The sequence below is a fragment of the Rhinolophus sinicus genome, chromosome 2 (assembly GCF_057876585.1).
Source record: "Rhinolophus sinicus isolate RSI-liver-muscle chromosome 2, RSI-T2T, whole genome shotgun sequence".
Taxonomy (NCBI): Eukaryota; Metazoa; Chordata; class Mammalia; order Chiroptera; family Rhinolophidae; genus Rhinolophus; species Rhinolophus sinicus.
This window is the reverse complement of record NC_142502.1, coordinates 184,030,943-184,053,619: the sequence shown is the minus strand read 5'-3', so window position 1 is coordinate 184,053,619 and position 22,677 is coordinate 184,030,943. Positions and strand designations below refer to the sequence as shown.

General features: G+C 47.4%; 1 protein-coding gene and 1 long non-coding RNA gene across 8 annotated transcripts in view; one reads left to right on the top strand and one right to left on the bottom strand.

Annotated features, from left to right (window-relative positions):
* Positions 1-22,677, top strand: part of LPIN1 (lipin 1) — a 112,474-nt gene that overhangs the window by 17,008 nt on the left and 72,789 nt on the right. For all 7 annotated transcript variants that reach the window (XM_019751161.3, XM_074331697.2, XM_074331698.2 and 4 more), the window contains exon 2: positions 8,711-8,767. In XM_019751161.3, the coding sequence (XP_019606720.3) occupies positions 8,711-8,767 (57 nt within the window). The remainder of the gene's footprint in view (positions 1-8,710; positions 8,768-22,677) is intronic.
* Positions 477-4,857, bottom strand: LOC141571807 (uncharacterized). The gene is made up of 3 exons (XR_012496864.2): positions 4,793-4,857; positions 4,144-4,290; positions 477-875 (listed from the first exon to the last, which is right to left on the bottom strand). It is a non-coding gene; the product is annotated as an uncharacterized LOC141571807 (long non-coding RNA).

Sequence of the window (22,677 nt, the reverse complement as noted above, 5' to 3'; positions counted from 1 at the left end):
AACAGGAGGCATGGCACTCCACGCAGGGCCGTATGGGGAGCGAAGGGAAGACGTGGGCATGAGCCTTTACTGTGGTTTCCATGGGGAAGGAATGGACAGGCAGGGGAAGCAGCTAGGACTGGCTAGTGTGCACGATTTCAGTGTGTCTGGGGCTCAGAGACTGTCCCTAGCAACCTGGGACCTAGCCCTTCAGTGATTAGGGTCCAGGGTGTGAGAGCCTGGGCAGGAAGGTGGTTGGCTGTGAGCTGTGGGTTGGGTGGCTTACATATGAAAGGCACGCTCATAAATGTCATCAAGCCCTGGGACCTGAAGAAGAAACTGATTGCAGAGAGCTGGATTTCAGCTGGGTCACTAGTAAGAGGTGTCTGCCGCGGCCCACTTGGCCAGGAGGGCTGAGCTGAGGGGGAAGGGCGAGGAGATAGAAAAAAGACACAAGAGACAGGAAAGCTGGGATCGGGAGGTCCACCGTCCACGGATGGCGGAGCAGTGGCGCAGTCTTTATTTCACACACAGTTTTTATACAGTTTTAGAATAGTTATCTATACAAACAAATATTAGCAGAACAAGCAGGTATTATTAGAACATTTTGTTTTGTGTATTGGCCAGTTTGCATGTCTGTGGCTGCATTAGTGTTATCTTGTACTTTCTGGCAGATTGCTGAGGCGAGGCTTCCCATGGGTGACCTTGCAGGCTGCAAGGCCTTGTCAGCTAACAGCCCGCTCCCTACAGTGTGTATTCTTAAGAAAACAAATACATAGACATTGCACCTTCTTCTTTTTAATCACAAGAGCAGGTGTCCTGTGGCACAGTAATGACACTGGTTTCTCTCCTTGGCTAGCCCTGGGAGGGGCGGTCTCTCCAGGGTCAGCAAGGCCCTAAATATTAAAGCATCAAAATACAGAAAAGATATGGTTAATACACCACGTAACATGGATACGTAAGAAAGACAAACCTTGGCTTGCATGGCATGGCCTTTCTAAGAAAGAAACCTTAGCAATGAGAACCGTGGGGGGAGTGTGCTGAGATGTTAGCAGAGCAGGCTGGCCCGGCTCCCTCACTCTGGCCTCAATCTGTCTCTGTCTCTCTGTCCCGCTCTCTCTCCTCACTATGGCACAAACACCCACTCCTGTTTAGCCACTTATTTTTACTGCCCTCCCTCCATCCCAGCCTTCACGTGGCTTCTTCCATAAATCTCCCTCGTCAGACTTGAATTGCTTGAAACCATGACCTTATCTTCCACAGGGGGATGGGTGGGGAGGGGACATGTGGATGACTGGACCCCCAGAGTCTGACACAACACCTGGTATTTCTGCAGCAGAATTTCTCCCGAATGAGTTACCTGAGATACAAAGACCATCATTTGCTCAGTGAAAAAGGGGTTGCATGCTTACGTGGTTTTGGGAAATACTGCGTTCTATATTCCCTCTTGGAAACTGACGGCGTGCAATGATGTAATAAGGGCACTGAGAATCTATGTAGGAAAACACAATCTTTCTCTTTGTTTTACCTGATGTTCCCAAATGTACCTGACTCACTGTGCAACTGGGTTTCGCTGAACACTTACTGCCCTCTTTCCCTGAAAATAAGACCTAGCGGGACGATCAGCTCTAATGTGTCTTTTGGAGCAAAAATTAATATAAGACCCGATATTATATTATATTATATTATATTATATTATATTATATTATATTATATTATATTATTTTATATTGGACTGTATTGTATTATATAATTTATATTATATTATATTATATTATATTATATTATATTATATTATATTATATTAAAACCCAGTCTTATATTATAGTAAAATAAGACTGGGTCTTATATTAATTTTTGCTCCAAGAGACGCATTAGAGCTGATTGTCCGGCTAGGTCTTATTTTTGGGGAAACAGGGTACTATCCCATGAGAAATCCCCAGGAACTGCTGCCATTTAGGGGAGACTGGAGTGGGGGCATGACTTGACTCTGAGCTGCCCACTCATGGGCTTGGAGGGACCAGTCTTACAAGTGTGGAGTCCAGTGCTTCACGGTGCCCAGGAGCCCACATAACTGGCTGACACCCTGGGCTCTAATCCTGGCCTGATCCTCACTGAGTCTCTGCTATGCCCTTGGCCTTGCCCAGCTTCCTGTATCAGGTCTTCTTTTCCAAATTCCTGGCTCCTGGCACAGTGCCTGGCAAACAGTGGGGGGTCATGATGGCCTGTATTGAATGAATTCCTCATTGGAACCCACTCATTAGGGGCTATGTCCTTGTTTTCCAATCAGAACTTCTCCTCACATAAACACACACGTGCATACATTTACAGTCTGTCTGGGTTCTTAAACAGGCAAAGACGGCATTAAGCGCTGACATAGGATTTCACATGGGAGAGTCGGCCCTGCACACACACAGAGGCACACATAAACACACATAGACACACAGAAGCACAAAGTGTATCGATCAGAGCAAACACATAGACATGTTGCGAAGCCAGGCATGCTCTGCATCATGAAAGAAAGACACAGGTGCAATTTTACATACAAACATGTAGAGACTACAATTCAGGCCCCTCCTCCCAAGCACACATGCTCTGTACTAGCTATTTAGTTCTCCAAAACAATCTGCTTGGCAACTTAGTGCCTTAATACAACTATTTTATGACGGCTCGTGACGTCTTATGTCAGGGTTTGGGCAGGGTTTGGCTGGTTGATTCTTCTAATCCTCGTGCATTACTGAGTGGAACCTGACTGGATGGTCTGGTCTGGAGGATCACAATGGCGTCCCTCACGTGTTTTGTGGCTACAAGGCCACTTAGCTGGGACTGTTGACAGGAGAGCCTACACAGGGGCTCTCAGATATGGCATCTCAGGGTAGTCCAACCTCTGACACTGTAGCTGGCATCCCTCATAAAGACCATGGCAAAGAATGGAGGGGATGCTGGGAGGTTTCTTAAGACCTGTCCTCAGGAGTTGAAGAACGTCATTTGTCCTGCATATTATTAAGCAAGCAAGTCACTTAGGCTAGCTCAGATTTAAGGGGAGGGCTGTTAGACTGTCAGTGGCAGGAGGAGAAAGGAATTTGAAGTCACCCGTAGTCTAATACACACACAGTCATGCACACACATGCACACATACCTGCACACACATGCACACAAAAGCACATACATGCACACGTGCGCACACGCACATATACATACACGCATACACACATGCATAGCCTCTGCCCCACGTGATGCGTACGCCTTCCCTACTAAGCACACTGGGTTGCATCTTGGCCTGAAGCAGGGGGCAACTTGGGCTGGGCTGGGAAGTGTGCCACCTCCCTCAACTGCCTTCCCCGTGGCTGCAAATGAAATATGAGGCTTAAGGAAGAGCCTGACCTAGGGGTCATTTATGGGGGAGGGCCTCTGTTCTGGAAGTTCCATCTCAGGTAGCTGCAGGGACCAACGCCACCTTCCCCTTAGGAAAAGTACAAAAATGAGACTGTCCGCAGCACCTCTCCCGTCCAGCAGCCTGAGGCAGATGGAGCGGTGTCAGTCCAACCTGGGTCAGGTCCCAGCTCCCCCACCCCTACTTGCTAGCTGTGTGACCTTGGTCCCCGGCGTTCTCTGAGGGCCACTGTATATCCTCATTGGTATATTGAGAACGCCATGCTTTCGTTCTTCCATACAATGATTATCTATTGACTATCTACCATGTGGAGGACCCTATGGGGGGCAGAGTGATAGAACCACAGACACTGTCCCTTATGGAGTCAGCTGTCATTAGACAAACAAATGTCACTTTGCACACTGTGTTAAGAAAGAGTGACAAAAGTGTTGGGAGGGTATAGTTGTGATGTGAGCAAGTTGAGGAGGCCAGGGACGGCTTCTCTGAGGAGGTGACACTTGCTGTGGTCTAGGGGATGAGTGGTATGGAAACAGCTGGAATGTATCTTGGGCAGAGAGAATGGCATGTGCAAAGGCCCCGAGACTGGAGAGAGAAAGTGGAATAGAAAGGGATGAAAGGCCAGTGTGACTGGGTCAGAGGGATCAAAGGAAGCAGTGGGAACTGAGACTGGGAAGCGGAGGGAAATTTGTTCACCAAGATAAGGAAGGGTTTAAAAGTTGTATATATTTCTTATTTTTACTGGAATGGTTTTAATCATGGGGGTGACATACCAGACTGTGTCTCAGAAAGACGATGTTGACTGCAGCGTGGAGAGTGACCTGCAGCAAGGCAAAAGGAGATGTGGGTGATCCTGTGAGGAGGCCGTGCCGGGAAGAACAGTGGTTCCCCTAACATGTCCACGTCCCAATCCTCGGAACCTGTGAATTTGTTAATTACATGGTAAAAAAGAATTAAAGTTGCAGATGGAATTAAGATGACTCGACACTGACCTTAAATAGAGATTATCTTGGATTATCCAGGGGGCCCAATGTCATCCCATGAGCTCAGAGAGTGCCTCAGAGAGATGGGACATCACGAGCACTCCGCCTTCCCTGGCTAGCTAGCTTTGAATATGGAGGAAGTAACAGTAACCTCACTTTGCAATTGAAGACAAGGAATTTCTAAGACATGAAGTGACCTGCCCAAGACCAAGCCCTATAAAGTATTATGACCAGGGCTTAGATCCAAGTCCGCGACTACAGATTCTCTCTTTCCATTTCTACACTATTCTTGGCAACCTCCGGGGGACCCAGGTTACAGCCCGTTGGCCTGGCTGAGTTTGAAGTGCCTGCAGACCATCCACGTGGAGGTATCTAGCAGGTAGGTAGTCGGATGTGTGGCCTGGAACTGAGGGGCAAGGTCTGGACCGGAAATACTGACCTGTAGGTCAACAGCGGAGCAGTTTCCCTGAAGTCTTTCTAAGCCTCAGTCTCCTCACCTGTAAAGAAAGGATGACAGTGAAATAGTTACTTCATGGAATTGATGTAAGAATCAAAAGAGAAGACACTGTGTAAAACAAGAACGCACTGCATACGGTAGATGTTAGTTGCCCTTCCCGGATGACAGTCAAAAGTGAAAGACTCGATGTCAGGAATTGGTGAGCAGCTTCTGAACAACTGGCTCAGTCATACCATGAACTGCAAACTATTTGGGCTCTTCTTTAGGCATTGGTGGCAGAGTCGCCTTTCTGTTCTAAATAAGAGGGGCTCAGTGAAAGGCATGCTTGCGTTGGCCTCATTCTCAACTCTTTTTTTCCTTCTGTCCCTCACTTAAGTTTTAACATATGGAACTGCCTTGGCCTGAATGTTGTGTGCCCCCTCATTTATCCGTTGAAGCCCTAATCTCCAACGTGATGATATTTGGAGGTGGAGCCTTTGAGGCTTGGAAACGATAAATTCCTTAAAGGCCACACAGCTCTCAGTGGGAGAACTGGGCTTCAAATCCAGGTTCATGTGTGGTTTTCACTAAGGTTGCTAACTGCTGGTGCCCAGGGTCCAAAGCCTGGGCTTCCCATTGGGTGATAGAATTTTTATTGACAACAGATGGTTGTCAGTGGAATGAGATTATTTTTTTCTTAGCTTTGAGAGAAATTATTGTTGAAATACACGGGCTCACCATTTTTGGTGTTCTTGTGTTTATCTTTAATCTCTGAAATCAGAGCAAACTCTTGGGGGGTCAGAGTCATTGCTCCCATGGCAGTAAAAATATAGACTTGACATTTGACTTGAAACTTCATTTTTAACTGGGACCAAACCCAAGCATTGTGAAGTGAAGCTGCTGCCAGCCTTTCGGCCTACCTCGTGGCGTGTAATCAGTGTGACTATTGTACCCAGGCCATGCTGGCAGGCGGCTGGCTGTGCTTGTCCCCATGAGGAATTTGAGTTGGATGGTCCAGAAAGTCTGTGCCCAACTTGCATGATTTTTTGCAGCATGCTGTGATATTCCAAAGGGCTGAAACAGAAGTCATAACTGGATTCCAAGAAGTGCTTCCAACGCACTGTTCAGTTGAAACCAGGACTGAATTAATTGCCATATTAAGCAATTTATAGATGAAGAAACCAGTTGCCTTGCCCCACTTTCCCCACAAGGATCCAGACTTGGGTAGAATCTTGATTCGTATCTGACTTCTTTCCCAGATTCTGTCTTATAGGAAACCTGTCCTTTTTATTTCAGCTGTGGTTCCAGGATTCTAGAACAGTCCTCCCCAAATTGATCCTTCCACTTTTCCTCATTGAGTTAGTGACATCATCATCTACCTAGTCACCCAGGGCCAGAAACTTCAGTCATCCTCAAAAATCTCCCTCTTCACCGAACCCCTTACCCCCAACCACGCTACTCACCAGCCCAGGAGATCCCACCAGCAGGAGGGGCTCACAGCGCCCCCTTCCTTCCCCTGACTGTTGTCACCTCCCTCACACCCCGGCCCTCCTTTGCGGGAATCACCTTTAAATTCCCTTCTCTGCCTCCATTACAAATGCCAGAGTGACTCTTGCACAACACAGATCCAAGCCCCCTGCTTCTCTGTGGCTCCCTTCTCGTGCTGTGGTTGTTCTCAAAGTGTGTTCTCTGAAGCCTCGGGGTCTGTAGCCCGGAATGCGGACTCCAAGCCCCTTCCTTGGTGTGACCCTAGCAGTGCCCCTTCTGTCTATTTACATATGGGCTCCTGCAAACGATTTTATTTGGGAAGGGTATTAAAAAAAAAAAAAAGAAAGAAGAAAATGGCCCCACTCGACCCCTGTCTCCTGACCATAGGCTCCGCCCAGGGCTACTCCATGCCCACGTGCATGTGCCACAGCCACTCCCCAGACACGGTGCCCGCCTCGCCGTTCCCCAAACACACGTGTGATGCCTCTGTTTCTTTGCACACGCTTTCTTCTCCTCTTGAAGTGGCCTTTCTCCCTCCTCCCTTCTCCAAGAGCCCCACTTAACCTTCAGAAGCAGCTAGATGTCATCTCTGGATGGCACACAGCCTTCCCTGGGTTCCCCACTGGCAGATTGTTGGCTCCCTCCTGTGCCCCCACTGCATCCAGGCATGTCCTGACACCACCCCTGGCCATGACAAGCTTTTCTACATGAATTCCTGCCCCCCTCCCCACACTAGATTACGAGTGATTCGAGGACAAGATTTGTATTTTACCCATCTCTGCATTCCCACTACCTAGTGAAGTACATGGTCCCTGAAAGAAACTCAGTAAATAACGATGTAAAGCAGCGCCATGAACCACCAGCCGCTCAACAATAAGGGCTGGAAAGGCTCAATGCATCAGGTGGAGAGCAGGTCGGGTGACAGGGAGAGGCAGTGCCAGGACAAGGGACATAGGAGTGAGGGGCTTCGAGGGTTGTTGATTTGGGGCTATTTTACTTGAAGTCAGAGCATATGTTTCTGAGCACCACGCAAGTCTAACTGAAGGCCTAGGAAAGCTCAGCCCGGCCCTTGGGCAGGCTGGGTGACACCAGTGTGACGGCCCTTTGGAAGCTCTAATCAGGGCACCTGCCAACACACGCACTGTGCAGGTCCTACTTGCTCAGACAATGCCACCCAATCGTCACCATAGCTCATGGTGTATTAGGCTTGGCCCTTCACCCGCATGGACTATTCACAGCACATCTGTCAGCTCCAGGGTTGTTGTGATGCCCACTTTACACGTGAGAAAACAAGCCCGAGTGGGCAGACAGCTAAGGAACAGTAGAGGCAGCACTTGAAGACATGTCCCCTGGCTCCACATCCCCGCAATTTTCCACGTTGCCTTATCTCCTGAAGTTTCACTGATAGGTCACATGCGCTTTAGGAAGGACCAGAAGATGGCATGAAGGAGGGGGGAGAGATTTATGACCTCATAGAGCACCCCATTTTGCCCAGACCTCACACTAACGACGCCAGCTCCTCGGCCTCCAGCTCAGTTGGTTAGAGCATGAGCTCTGAACAACAGGGTTCCCGGAGGCTTAGTAGCAGCTCATTGTCTTCAGTCTAGTTGTGGAGGGCGCAGCTCACTGGCCCATGCGGGAACCCTGTTGTTCAGAGCTCATGCTCTAACCAACTGAGCCATTGGTTGCCCCTCAAATTTTTAGTTGTTTACTTTTAGGTACTTGTTTTTTATATTATAAAGGAATTTTAGCATTTATTTTTAACATATTATGGTACAAGAAATTTTACATAACAAATAATTACAAAACACAAGAACAGATACAAGGTACAAGAAATTTGACATACTGGTAACAAATTTATGATATTTACGTATCAACAAAACTGATTATCATATTCCAGGGTATTATTTTGCATACGGATATCGTTATTGATCTAGAGGTACACTTTTAACTCATAAGCATAAATAAAAGAATTAAAAACATTTATGTAGATATGGAATTAGTACTACCATGTTTAGTACTAAAAACATTTACATAGATACGGAATTAGTACTACCATGAGACCTGGTCTTATTTTACTATAATATAAGACCGGTTCTAATATAATATAATATAATATAATATAATATAATATAATATAATATACTACTGGGTCTTATATAAGACCGGGTTTAATATAATATAATATAATATAATATAATATAATATAATATAATATAATCCTGGGTCTTATATAATATAAGACTGGGTTTTATATTAATTTTTGCTCCAACAGACGCATTAAAGCTGACTGTCCGGCTAGGTCTTATTTTTGGGGAAACACAGTACCTATGTATAATGTGCATCCTTAATTTTTCCCTCACAACTTTGGGCAAAAATATGGTAATTCCAGAACATTTCCATGAAATAATTTCTAATGTTTTTGTTTTTCAGATTCCAATCATGAGAGACCCTGGATGGATTCGAAATGTGTGGTCTTCAAACATTAATGTGAGTGAAGTTACTGTGAATGTCCTAATTATACTGTTACATTTTGAGATGAGAGAAAAGACTCTTGGTGGCTGAGTGCCGTGGGCAGATGCAGTCCCCAAACCAGGACCCCACCGCTCAGCTGAGGCTGCCCCATTGGCCTGGGGCACTTTCCAAAGGCTGGAGAAGCCCCAAGAGGCTAAGAGCATTTTGGCTAGCTTCTAATCTCTTCTCCCTGCATCCATCTTCCCCCAGGCATCGATTTGATTTTGTCACCTCCCTGATTACGCAGCATTCTGTAGTTTCCTGTCCCAACAGGAAAGGTTCTTGTCAGTACTCCTGCCATTGGTGCCACATGTATCTGATAAGAGCCCTGCAGCTGCCCCAGCCCCTCAGGGCCCTTCTGCAGATTCTGCTCCTCCCTCCTGCACCTGTTGCTTCCTTTGTCCTCCTGCCTCGTCTCACTGACCTCTGCCTGGTCCCAAAGCCTTAGCCAGGCCCTTCAGATTGTCTCTGCAACTGTACTTAGTGCTTTACACTCTGCTCTGCCCATGGATGTTGTCTTCTGGGCTCTCCCTAGACCCCAAGTTCAGCAGGCTGAGGGCCAGCACCACCTCCACTGCTCACGCCCATTTCAGCTTCCAGATGCTCTTGCTGCCCTGGCTCTCTGAGCCCTGGCTGTTTGGGTGGTGATCCCAACCTACATCCTAGAGCACTCCCCTGGCCGGAGCTATGCTTTCAGCTTCAGCAGCATCTTACCATTTGCTATACACCCCATAGATCTTACAGCTGAGACCCTTGTCTGTAGAGAATAGATGTGAGGTAATAAGTTTGCAGGTAAAGACATTCAAGAAAGGGCTATAGGACGGTCCAGGGAAGAAGTGAGAAAGCCTGAACACTTAGTTGTCCCTCTGTGGCCTGTCCTAAGCCATGGGGATATAGAATAAAAGTAACAGTCTTCACTCCCAAAGAGCTCAGTCTAGAGAGGGACTTCTCTAGAGCGTGGACAAAGGGGATTTGCTGGAGGCTCATGAGGCTTAGTGCCATGCCGGCCAGAGCGAGAGAGTCTTCCTTGAGATGAGACCAGAAGCCCCAGTTAAATGCAGGGAGCAGGCTGCTGAGGAAGGCCTGGCCCCAGGAACTCTGTGAGGAGAAGTTCTATTTCCGAGGGGATTGGCAGGGACGGGGCCCAATCAGAGGCCAGGAATACTGACCTGTGGGCAGTTAGTGGCAGTTGAACCTGGAGTGAGGGGAACCATTCTCTATGGAGGAGAGAAGGGGCAGGAAGTCCCGGTAAGTGTGTCCCTCTCCTGTGGGTAGGTGTGCAGGTTGCCAGTCGTCAGGTGGTCTGAGGCTGCTTCCCATGGCCAAACCCCCATTTTCCAGACCCAGGGGCCTGGAGCCCATGGCCAACAGGTTTCCAGCCCCAGGCTAAGCCCCAGTGGCTGTGGCATAAAGAGAAGAAGGCAGGGAAAAGAATCACTTGGGTCTCTAGTACTTGCCCTGTCCTGGGCCCTTCACAGAGCTCATCTGGTGACAAGACAGGAAGCAATGGACAAGAGAGTTGAAATAGGAATTTTCTGCTTCAAGGGCGAAATTACAGAAAATTGTTACCATCTAAGCAGGGGCACTGGTTTAGGAGTCCAAAGTCCTGGCACACGTGACATTGAGCAAGTTAGCTAACCTCTCTGGGCCTTAGTTCCTTCTGTGTACATTGGGAGTTCATTCAGTCCTAAACATAAAGGGCTTGCTGTTTATCAGAAGGCATTGTGTAGAAGAGAAATGGGGTTTGTAACTCAGCATTTCAAAAAATGCTTCCAAGACAAGGTGAGCCATGTATGGCCTTGAAAGAGGCGTAAGTTGGCCAGACATGGAGGTAAGAAGGAGCACGGAGCGTGTGGTGGGAGGAGGGGAGCAGTGGGAGGGGAACGTGGAGGAGAAGAAGGGTGCGGTGACCAGGGGCCTCATCTGCTTTTCTAAAGACCTTGGACTTTATCCCACAGGTGGTAGAGGGGGTGGCATTGAAGGGCTTTAAGTAGGCAGAGTTGTTTCAGATTAGAGGTAGTCATGGGGGGTGGAGGGCGCCTGGAGGCAGGAGACAGTTCATTGTTGGCCTGGCTGAGTTTGAAGTGCCTGCAGACCATCCACGTGGAGGTGTCCAGCAGGCAGGTAGTCGGATGTGTGGCCTGGAGCTGAGGGGAAGGGCTGCACTGGAAACACTGACATGTGCCCGGGTCATCGGTAGGGCAGTGTCACTGAAGTCTCTAAGGGGGGCAAAGTCACCCAGGGGGAGTGTACGGCACGGGGAAGTGGGTGAGGGCATGTAGCTGGGTTTCCAATCAAAGTCTCTTCTTATCAGAGTAGTTGGTAATTTTTATTCTGTTATCCTTAGAAGGTAAGTTTATAACTTCCAAAAGTGCTTAGTGATGAGAAAACCAAAAATGAAGGGGAAAACAGTGGGGCAGAAGACTCAGAATCTCGCTCTGTCTCTGTCTGTCTTCTGCATAGTTATGTTGCAGATGTGCTAGGTGCCGGGATTCAGTAATGAATGTGCCATGGTTGGTCCTTTCCTTCAAGTATTCACCAACCAGTAGAGCAGATAGAGTATCTACAATGACACGGTGACAACGCTTTGTGAAATGTACCACAATGGAGTCACATGTGGGCTCATTCATACAGAGCAGCCAGTGATTAATTCTTCATGGACTTGAGGACATTTGTGGACAGGCTTCTGTAAGAGGTCTGGCTCTCAGTTTGAAGACTCTGGCCCTGCAAAGCAGAAACACAAAGAAATACTCCCCGGGACACCTACGCCTTCTATCCCCATGCACACGCACAGATTCATCCAAGGCAAAAGGCCTTGCATTCTAGAGGGACAGTTGAGCAGCGAAAGGTCCACGCAGACTACGTAACTGGTCTCGCTCAGGTGGCAGATGTTGTGCTGCGATTTGTTACGTTAAGCCTACCTCATCCTTCCTGTTGTGTTTACAACGAGCAGCGCACACTTGAAAATGCCTCCTCCTTGGCCACCCTGTGCTTTGATTGCAACATTTCTCAGAAGAGCAACAATTCCCAGAAGTCTAGATTATCTTGGCCCTGTTACATGAAACCACATTTTGCTTATTCCTTTTATTTCTTGTTGTCTTTAGGTTTGACAAAGGACTGGATTAAAAATGCAGTTTTTTTGGAGGGAGCCCATTTTTGTAGGGGGAGGAAGTGAAAAGGTGCCTAGATTTAAGTTTATTTTTGAAGAATTTCATCGAAGTGCTTCATGTGCCTGGTGTCTAGAAAATCGGCTAGGAAGTGCTAGCTCATGATTAAAGCCGGTTTCCTCTTCCTATCCCCAGTCTACGTATCTCCTTTGCACATTACCCTGTGGACTTACACGCTGACAGAGGAGAGTCTCGCTGATGCTCACAGAACGTCCTATGCAAAAGCCTTCTCCTTTCTTTACTCTGCCATTTACATATGATCTCACCTGGTTTGAGAGTGTTCTGTTCAGAGTGTGCCTTTCTCTGTATGGGGTTTTCCTTGTGGGGCCGTGGGTTTTTCCTGGAACTTACGTTGGCCTTTCTTTTTACTTGTTAGGAGGAGGAGCTCCCTGACTCCCTGCCTGTCTCCTTCGCCCCCCACCCCCAGCGCGCACGCACACACACACACACACACACACACACACACACAGACACACACACACGAAGGGGGCTGTAGCCCCCTTTGCAGGTACTCCAGGATGTAGCTCACTCCGTAGTGTTTCTTCAGTTAACCCTTCCCTTTGCTGTTTCCCACCTTACAAATGTAACTGAGTATGTTCTCCATTGAAGGTGCCCCTTCTGTTCTCTTTATTGTTGTGAGATTGTACGGTCTAAAGTTTCCTTGAAATGTAACGAGATACGTGGAAGTAAAGGGAAAATAAACGCCTGCTTGCCTGTTCTCCACCTGCCATCTGCCCAGGTGTTCTCTCCTGTCCGGCCTTGCTCGTGGAGTATTGCACAAGTGTCTGATGACAGTCACTGAGTTGCCACCCAGCAGTGCTGTGCTGCCTCTCCTACCCAACTGCTTTTTTTAAAAAAACACATGAATCATTATAGTCCCTCTGCATCGCGTATCTGGTGTGGATTAGTGACAGGCACCGGCACAGTCAGATCCAACAATAATGTATTTAGTTAGAATCTTCTAGAGAATGGTCATTTCCTGTTCAGTGAATTCTTAGGGTTTGTAGAGCCATCCCAAGGCCCCTTTCTCATTTGTGCATAGAAACATTGTATGAATGTCTCATTTTAATGTGTTTTCTTAATCCTCCCATTTACCAATCCCTTCTCCCACCCAGTGGGCATCTTGTTCTGAGTGGCATGTCCTTGTGTTCTCTGTATATGTACTAGATGGTGACCTCTTTGAGGACAGAGGCGTCTCTTAATCAGTTAACCCCCATGTACGTTGCGTACAGTAAGCACTCAGACATGGCTTGTTGTGTAAATGAGTGCATTCTTCATGACGTCCCTCCTGCTTCATTCACAATAAGAACGCTGATATTTTTAACAGCAGCACATGCCTAGTTACTTTTTCTTAGCATGAGTATATTTTTATTAGAGTTTATTTTTGTTATTCTTATTACTATAAATATTTATTAGCAACCAGCCATTATGGCCCTTGATATGGTATTTGAGCATTCATTTAAAAATATTTATTGAGTACCTACTAAGTGCCAGGCACTGTGCAAGTTACCTAAACAGAAATGGTCTTTCCTTCGGAGTCTGTCTGCTGGCGAGGGATTTTTATAATAATTGCACACACGAATGGAACATTTGATTATAATAAATATTTTGAATGAAAGCTATGTAGAACAGTGAGAGTGTCTAACAGGGAGAATTGACATAGTTGGGGAGGTTAGTGATGCTTGAACTGAGGTCGAAGAATGAGTAGCAGTGAACCAGGTGAAGAAGGGAGGGGATTCTTTGTAGTGGGAATAGCATGTGCAAAGGCCCTGGGGTGGAAGGAACAGGGCAAGCTTAAAGAAATGAAAACGATCCAGTCTGGCTTCAGCTTAGGCTGCATGGAAAATAGCAAAGCCAGGGCAGCGGTGGCACCTGACATGTAGTCAGATGTTTGATACTGGAGAAGCGGGGGGCTGGGGGGGGAGATGTCTGTCAGAGCGATGCTCCCTCCTTCTGATGCTCTCTGGCTGGTCCATCTGCCTCTGAGTCTCCCGAGGACCCTGTGGATGAGTTGAGCATTGACTGAGCTATGTGGTCCTGGGGTGGATTCGCCGTTACAAAGCAAGGTGCGACAGAGGAGAACTCAAGCTGAGTAGTGTTGGGACAAGGATAAATGCTGCCTCCATCCCTCCCTCCCGTTTGAAATTCAAGAAACTCCCAACTGATTCTTTGTCTTGAGTATGCTGTGCTCTGCTCAGAATTTCCTCTAGGTTAGTGGTGCCCAAACCTTCACTTAGACTTCCTCAGGGGACGGAGAGGGGAGAAGAGAAAGTATTGGGTGGGACGTTATCCATTTTCAGGTTAAAGTCAATTCATGTTAATTCCTTCTTCTGAAACTATCTCAATAGATTTTGAAATGATTAGACATGCCCAGGGTGTCACGGACCCAGGATTGAGTTACCATACTGTGCGTGTGTTTGGGGCGGGGGCAGCGGGCAGGGCTGATGATGTAAGGTGTCTTCACCCGTGAAGTCACATCTCAGACAATGTAAGTGATCGGTCAGAGCTGATGACCCTCTAGTCCCCGCTTCTGCACTTTCCGATGTGGAGAACAAGGTCTTGAGGTGACATGTGCAGGGTCTCGTGAGTGACAGAGCACAGCCCAGACAGAACCCAGGTCTTCAGTTCCTTAGAACCAACCGTGTGTAGGACACCCCAGACTCCAGAAAGACCTGAGGGATATTTTACTGGGCTTGTTTCCTCCCTTTTCTGGGAGGAAAAAACACAGAGTTTGGCTGAGGCCCAGGTCACATTTAGTGCAGAGATCAGGGACAGCCATGTTCCCCCTGGGGGTCTTGGGGGACTTACGCGTAGACCCTGGGGTCTGGCCTGGGGCAGACGTGAAACTCACCAGAATCTTTCAGAACCGGCTTTCTCTCAGAGTCCCTTCAGACAGAGTTCTCTAGTCCCTTCTCTCCTCTTGGGGCCGAAGCCTCGGTTGCCTTTTCTGGGCAGCGTGCTCTTCCCTAGAACAAGTTCCTCCTGGGGGTGGCGGGGAGAGCAGCTAATTCAACCCACACACGGGAGGAGCCGGTGGCAGTCTTCCGAGCCTATCTGCCCACCTCCACCCAGCACGGTGCTTCTGTGGGTCGGGGACATGGGTGGCACAGTGGAGCTTAACCCGGAATTCTCAGATTGGTTTTGCACAAGAGACAGCAGCTCACTCTGGAAGACAGAAAGGAAGAGAGAGAGCTGATTCATGGAGTCAGGGCTGGGACGAGCATGAAGGGAATCGAGTTCAATTTGCTGCCTCGTGATCAGAACTCTTCACATCCTTTTTCAACCAGGGGTCCGGCTGGGAGCTCCCAAGCTCCAGACACAGCCCAGATGGTCCCTGCCCAGGCATGACCTGTCTCCTGAGGTCCTTTTATAGTGATCACAAATCGACCTTCTTTCATTCTTTAGATCCTTGGGGATGTACAGATAAATATAATCCTCGCATGTCACCCTTGGCTACTAGGCCACTGTTTCCCCATCTTCCACTCCCCACACTGGGTTTTCCTTTGCAGGTTAAATAGCTTTGGTTATTGCACTCAGAGCCAGCCTTTCATGCTGGGTCATTCCCTTCCAATCAGGTGTGCTGCTGTCCTTATGGCTCTTAAGTCTGATGGCCGGCACTGAATACAGCTTTGTGAGTGTGGCCTAACATGCAGAGAATACCAGGAAAAATGACTTCCTTGGTTGCAGGCTAACGGAAGTATCCGTGCAGCCCAATATGACAGGGAAATGCAAAGGTCTGGGATATTACTCTACTGAGGCTGGCGGGGTGCCTCGTGGCCCATTGGGCATGCCAACCTGAGGAACACCCCTTCTGGTCTCAGTAGAATACTATACACTTTTGAAGATGGGAATCGCAATTTAAGAAGCAAGTGAGTAATTTTTAGACCCCAAATTTTGGTGAGGAGGGGTTGACGTGATCTGTAGAGACCATAGAAGTGCCTAGTATTTAGCTGAAATGATTTGTAGCTATGGTAGGTACTGCTGCCTCCAATGGCATTCTCTTAGGACAGTTGAATATGCGAAGTTCTCACATGATCTCCTGAAAGGTGCTGTGTTGCATGATGACAAGTGAACAAAGCAATGTCCAAATACAAGGCAGTTATTAGAATGCACTGCCCAACATTTTACCGTCAGTAACCACGAATCCATCCAAGGTACCATGAGCTGGAGACGAAAGAAAAAATTGTCTTCCGTGTAGGAGCTTCTTTCATATGTGACTTTTTCATCACGATTCAAAAGCACCATCCAAAGAAGATGTGGTAAGCAGGTTTTGGGCATCTGAAAGACCAGGAGAGCTGGCTCTGACTTGGCATTTTCTCAGAGCGAGAAGACCCATGGTTCATGAACCTTCCACTCTGATGTATAACATTAGGTAGTAGGCATTCTGGGCATGCCCAAGGAAATGGCTTATGAGAGCCCCACTCTGATCCGAAGCATTTGTGTAAAAACTGGGCTGAGCAGGGCACTGGATGTCTCCTGCTGTGCAGCCAGAAGTCTGGGCTCCCAGAGCCACACCTGAGCAAGACTCCGTGTGCTTTGTGGGATTCTGTTCTGACCGTATCATAACTTTCCACTTTGAACACCATTTAGAACTATTTTCAGTTGCTTGGACAATAATTCAATAACTGTATCCTGTACTTAGTCGTGATTTTTGCCTATGGCTTAGGCATTTCAAAGAGCTCATATATAGCTTACATTTCTTGGAATTGATGCTTTTTCTGCAATGACATTTATTACTGAAATCTCTTAACAGTACATTTAGTAGATAACACCAAATTTTCATGCTTTGTCAAAAATAGATAAGGTAATTTATTCCCTCAACATTTCTTCAATTTGTTGGAGTGCAGCTTTCTGAATTAAAAGCCTCTTCTATTAGCTTGTTGTGAATTCAGAAATCAGCAAGACAAAATCCAATTTCATGCAAGGGTTTGGTCATGCTGTGCTCCAAGCTTTCTACCAGCACCAGTGTTGACCAGGCTTTGTTCTGAATTCAATGCTGGTCTCAAACTAGCTCCACACACAGCCTTACTCAGTCCTCACGCATAACTTCTTATCTCTCTCTCTCTGAGCACCACTATATACTGACATCACAACTCCAGTGACGTCATCACAATCCTGCCAGTCAACCATGAGCATTTCCTGAAGTCTTTGCAGAGAGCACAGATGAAAGGACGATAGAGAGGGAGAGAAAATGGTAGGGCAGGCGGTGGGGCAAGAGAGAGAAGGGTAAGAACATGCCTATCCTAGCAACAGCCAATCAGTGGTGGCCTAGGCTGCTGAGAACTAGACAACTAGGAGAAAGGGAAATCAACCAGGAGGCCAAAGTTCCCATGAGCAGGGATGTCCATAGGAAGCTGACGGAAGTTTGATGGGGTCCTATCAATATGCACTGCAAAGGGAGAGCCCAGGCTTTCTTCAGCAGCTAAGGTAAATGGCAGGCAGGGAGGGTGGGGCGTAATGAGGTTTCAGTAGCTTCCCTACGTGCCGGCTTCTCAGGCACAGAACTCACCGAAGAACGATACAGTGACTGAAATCTGGGGACACTAGAGCCCTATAACAAGACTTGTGGAGTTTCGATTCTGTCTTCTGTTAACCGGTTTGCCGTGGGCTCCTATACAGCTCTCTTCATCTACTAAGTGTAATCGATGGCCGCCTGGAGTTCTTTTAAGAATGATAAGCCATGGTCCATAGCTGTAAAACTCTAATTTATACAAATAATTTTCCCCAATGTTTTATTTTATTAACATGGGAAATGCAAAGGCAGTGCCATTTGGGTCCCAGCGTGTGATACTGAATGTATTTCCAGGGAGTTCTCTAAACTGGTGCCTGATAGGAAACGCCGAGTCTAATTCCCGTTAGAAGGACAAGAGGCAGTAGGGACAGGAACTTCAATTTCCAAACCAGGACCCAAGGAGCATCTTTGTGAAGTAGGTGAGGTTTGCCTTCGTCCACTCCCGACCCCTCCTTTCTCCCTTCATTTATTCCAGAGAGCTGAGGTGTTTGCAATACTGACAGCAATTAGTAATACAATAGGAATCAGCACATGAGTATTTATAGGAAGTACAACTTCGTTGGGATTTTAAGATAATGGGTTTTTTTCTTTGTTTTGTTTTATTTGGTTTCTGGCTTGGAACCGGGGAGTTGTCCGAGACTTCTCTAAACAGCCAGCTTGTGTAGACAGACACTCACACTAGGACCCCTGGCCAGGAAATGTGAGCACTGTTCCCCAAACACTTTTGTCTCCCCATCTCTGCCTTTCTTTAATGGCTGACTGAAGAAACAAATCGGTTTTCCTCATCCCAAAAAGGACTTAAATGTGGGGGGAACCAGGGCTCTCATTTCCCAGCGTGGGGTCAGGACTTAACGCCCACAGAAAAGGTGCCGCCCACATCCTGCCTTGAGCCTGCGTGGTGATGGGTGGTGTTACTGCTGGAGCTGCCATTTTCATCTACTCAAAAATTTACATTTGTAAATTTTGTCCCTTTGTTAATTCTCCATGGCAACCAACTCCTGCTCATTGCTCGACGGTAATTGGGTATCTAGACCATCGTAGACGTCGTCTACCTGAGTTGCCTTTGCTGCCCAGTCTTCCTGTCATCGTCATATGGCTTGCCCACCATGGCCAGATTGCAAAGACAGAACGACACCTCACCCCCTTATGTAGCCAGGCTGATTCAGCCCATTCCATATATGTTCTCAAGCTAAATGGCTGCTGGTCCTCGGGTCTGAGGACTCGACAGAACCATGTGTCACATATGATTGTCCTAGTTGTGGCGTGGCCATCTGTGTTAGCTTATTGCTTTTATCCAAAGTGAAAAGGAAACTTCTGGTACTTTTAGGACAGGAGCTAGTTTTGCACCTTGGAGGGAGGCATGGCACCTGCCAAAGGTTGGCGCCTACCCTCCCAGAAATTGGGAAGTAGGGCCACCACCTCCCTTATTGTTCACGTTCCACACAGGTGGTTTCCAGGACCTTCAGACGTTTCTGAGTTGTACAGATGTCCAGGGGCTTATTTAGCTTTTAAAAAGATGTATTTACATCTCAGAGTTCCAGAGACATAATTTAATAATGAGAAGTGCGACATAGTAAATGCTCTAAGAAAGGGAGGAAGACAATTTCTTCCTTTTATTGTACCAGGGAAGATTAGATTTCTTCTCAATCTGTATTGACCCTACACCAGAAAGGGGCAGTTGAATCACAACAGTACAGTTCCTTTTGCAAGACTGAAGGGACAAAGGATGGAGAGAGAGCCCAAAAGGTAATAGAGAAAGTGTTCCCATGGAAAGTGACCCTAAGGTAGCCATTCCTAGGATGTCAGCAACCTGTCTACGACTTGTGTACTGTAGGTTGAGAAGATGACCTGGGTCAGTCCGATTTCTCTTTCAAAATTTCGGAGTTAGGGGACTGAAGTGGAAGGTCATGTAAAAGTCATGTGAAGGGCAGTGGTACCTGATGAGCTGTGTGTGGCCAGCTTGATGAGGGAGGAGAATATGGGAGGAAGCAGAGGAAGCAAGGTGGGAGAGAGAAAGGAGGCAGAGCTAACCAAGCGGAGAGAAAGTGAGCGATAGATCAAGGCCCATTTCTGGAATTCCTGGCTCCTTTCACTATATCATACTCCATACACGCACACGCACACACACGCACAGGCACACACACACTCACTTACTTTACTTGAGTTGGCTTGTATGGGTTCCGTTATATGGACATTTAGAAAAAATATACATTATATGTTGACTCTTGGCATCAGGGGCTGGTTGAGGGGAGGGTGGGCTTTGAGAGAGAGAATGACAGTCAGTCAGGTACAGCATGAAGGGAAGTGGACCCTTAGATCACTGGCTCTTATATGCGACTGTCTCATGGGGAGTTTGCAATATACTGATTCCTGGGTCCCACCCCAAGGACTGTGCTTCATTGATGCAGACTGTGGTCTGGGCATTGAGAGTTTTAACAGTTCCCCAGGTGATTCTAATATGTGACAAGTTTTCATGGGAAACACTGCTTGAGAGTGTGAGGGGTGGGTGAGAATGTTCAATTCTAGAATTATTTCGTTTATTCTACCGTGTTTCCCCGAAAATAAGACCTAGCTGGACAATCAGCTCTAATACGTCTTTTGGAGCAAAAATTAATATAAGATCCAGTCTTATATCATATTACATATTAGACCTAGTATTATATCTCATTATATTATATTATATTATATTATGTATTATATTAGACCCTGTATTATATTACATTATATTATATTGTATTATATTCTATATATTATATTCTATATATTATATTATATTATATTATATTATATTATATTATATTAGACCCAGTCTTATTTTACTATAAGTAAAATAAGACTGGGTCTTATATTAATTTTTGTTCCAAAAGACGCATTAGAGCTGATTGTCCGGTTAGGTCTTATTTTTGGGGAAACACAGTAAGAACAAGAGATGATGAGATCCATGATTTGAGGTCTCAGAGTATAAAGTTACTTCCCACCACCAACCCCAGGTTTTAGGTCAACGATTAAAGACATTGTATTTTGGCTCCAGGCAACAAGTAGGTGTCAATGTGGACGGGTCTTGGCAAGCAGCGTTTAAATTCTGCATGTTAACAGTACGGTATGTTGGCAAAGCATGTCCTTTTCTGCCTTTCTGTTTGCTTACAGCTTACAGCTTATCTTAAGTGGGGGCAAACAAAGATCTATCAGCTGAAAAGTTTAGTAGCTGAACAATTACCTGGCCCAGCTCAGAGCTCTGTAACAGGCTGCATAGCGCCTTCTCTGTGGGAACCTGATTTTATTCCGGAGTCAGCTTCTCTTACTGAGGTCAGAGGCTGGGTCACTATGCTTAGCTTTGTGGTCCAGGTTTCTGGTGGGGTTCCACCTTCGTGACCTCATCTAAGGCTACTTACCTCCCTATTTTCACATGCCATCATCACATTGGGAATTACGGCTTCAATATATGAACTTGGAAAGAGTGACAGACATAAAAATTTAGTCCATAGCAGATGCATTTCTCAGTTGAATTCCAAATATGTTTTCTTCTTGGGTAAATTTATCTAGTATGGACCCTCATATGGCCTTGCCAATGATTAAAACATTAGAAAATCTCATTCCTGCCATCTCATCTCATCTCTCCTCTTCCCTTCCCTTCCCCACCTTCTCCATAATCCAGCAAGATGCTGCTCTACTGTGCCTGGCGTCTATTCTAGTTGGCAAGTGCTTGTGCCACACCAAACAGTGTACATATGAATCCTGGACAGGCAAAGATGAGACAAGTGTTCACTGTGAGGCTGGGGGAAAGCTGGGAAGGGTGAAGACCATATAGCTGATCTTACACACCCTGATCTGAAATCCACACCAAAGGTCATAACGTCCAAGGCGTGTGGGCTGTTTTATGGAGACTGGGTCCTGCAGACCTGGAAGTGGACCTGGAAGAGGCGACAAGTAATAGTGTAGCAAAAATATCTTTCTTGTCCTAGCCTGGCTCATTAGGAATCTTCCGCGTTTGGCCAGAGGAGAAAGGGTGTCCCAGCCCCTCTTGATCACAGGGGACACAGGCTGGGAACCACTGGTAGGACAGGAATGGGACTTGCTGCGTATCTCCCTCACTCCATCAGGGGCCACCCAGGGCCTTCCTCCAGCCGCTGCACACACCAGGCCGCTCTGCATGTGCTGTTCCCTCTCCCATCCTTCTGCTCCTCCATGACTGGCCTAGATTAGGCCAAATTAGTGCCTGCTCAGGCCACTGAGTTTGGCTGAATTCTCCTCTTCAGGGGTCAAGCAGGTGAAATCCTGCAGAGGTATACAACCCTTGGGTTCATAGCGATGCTGAGCAGGTTGACAGTTTTTATATGTATTTATGTAATTGGCCGTGATTACTGCCCCAACCATACACTGACTGAGGACAGAGGCCCTGTCTGGTTTGCTCCCCCCAGTGGAGCCCCCAGCACTCCACACGGGGCCTGGCACAGGACAGACACTCAACAGAGGAGGGTTGAACGAAGCCAAGGGCTTGTGACTGAGCGAGGGACGGGTGGTGGCTGCTGTCCAAGTGGGTGAGGTAGCGTGGGCCCACTGGGCACAGCGGGTCCCGTGAGTACAGCTCTCTCTGCCCCAAGCCTGGGGAGTTTCCTTGCTTCCCTGCTGCGCTGTGTGCATGGGTCCCATGAGTCTTTGGCTGTGCTCAGCACATGGCCGAGGGAGGGTACTCAAGGCTTCCTAATTAATATATCTGTTAGGGTGAGTTGGGGTGGTGTGGTCACCAAGATCCCGCTATGGCCAACTGTCAGCCTCTCCCCTTTATCTCCCTGTGACTTCTTTCCCTCCACACGCCTCAGCCCTAATCTACGATCCTCACCCTAATTTGGGGATGGGCCCTCTGTGCTTTGGTTCTAGACATTTGCTCCCCCTGGTTTACCCTCCCCCCTGCTCCTCTCCCCATGGAGCCCAGGGCCTCTCGTACCCACGTCTTCTCCCATGAAACTTGCTTTGGTCGGCCAGCCCACCGTGGCATCCAGGGGCCTGGTCTACCTCTGGTGGATTTCCAGGCTTCTCTGTCCTCTGCCCTCTGAGGAAGTGAGGTGGCACCAGGGATCGCTGGTTCCCACCTTGACGCTTCAGCAAGGCACTGTCCCCACTGAAGTCACCTCCTCAAAGGCCCCAGCCAAAGACTGGCCTTGGATCCTGAGAAGATCCCCTCCCTTCCTGGAAGCCCTGCGCTGCCA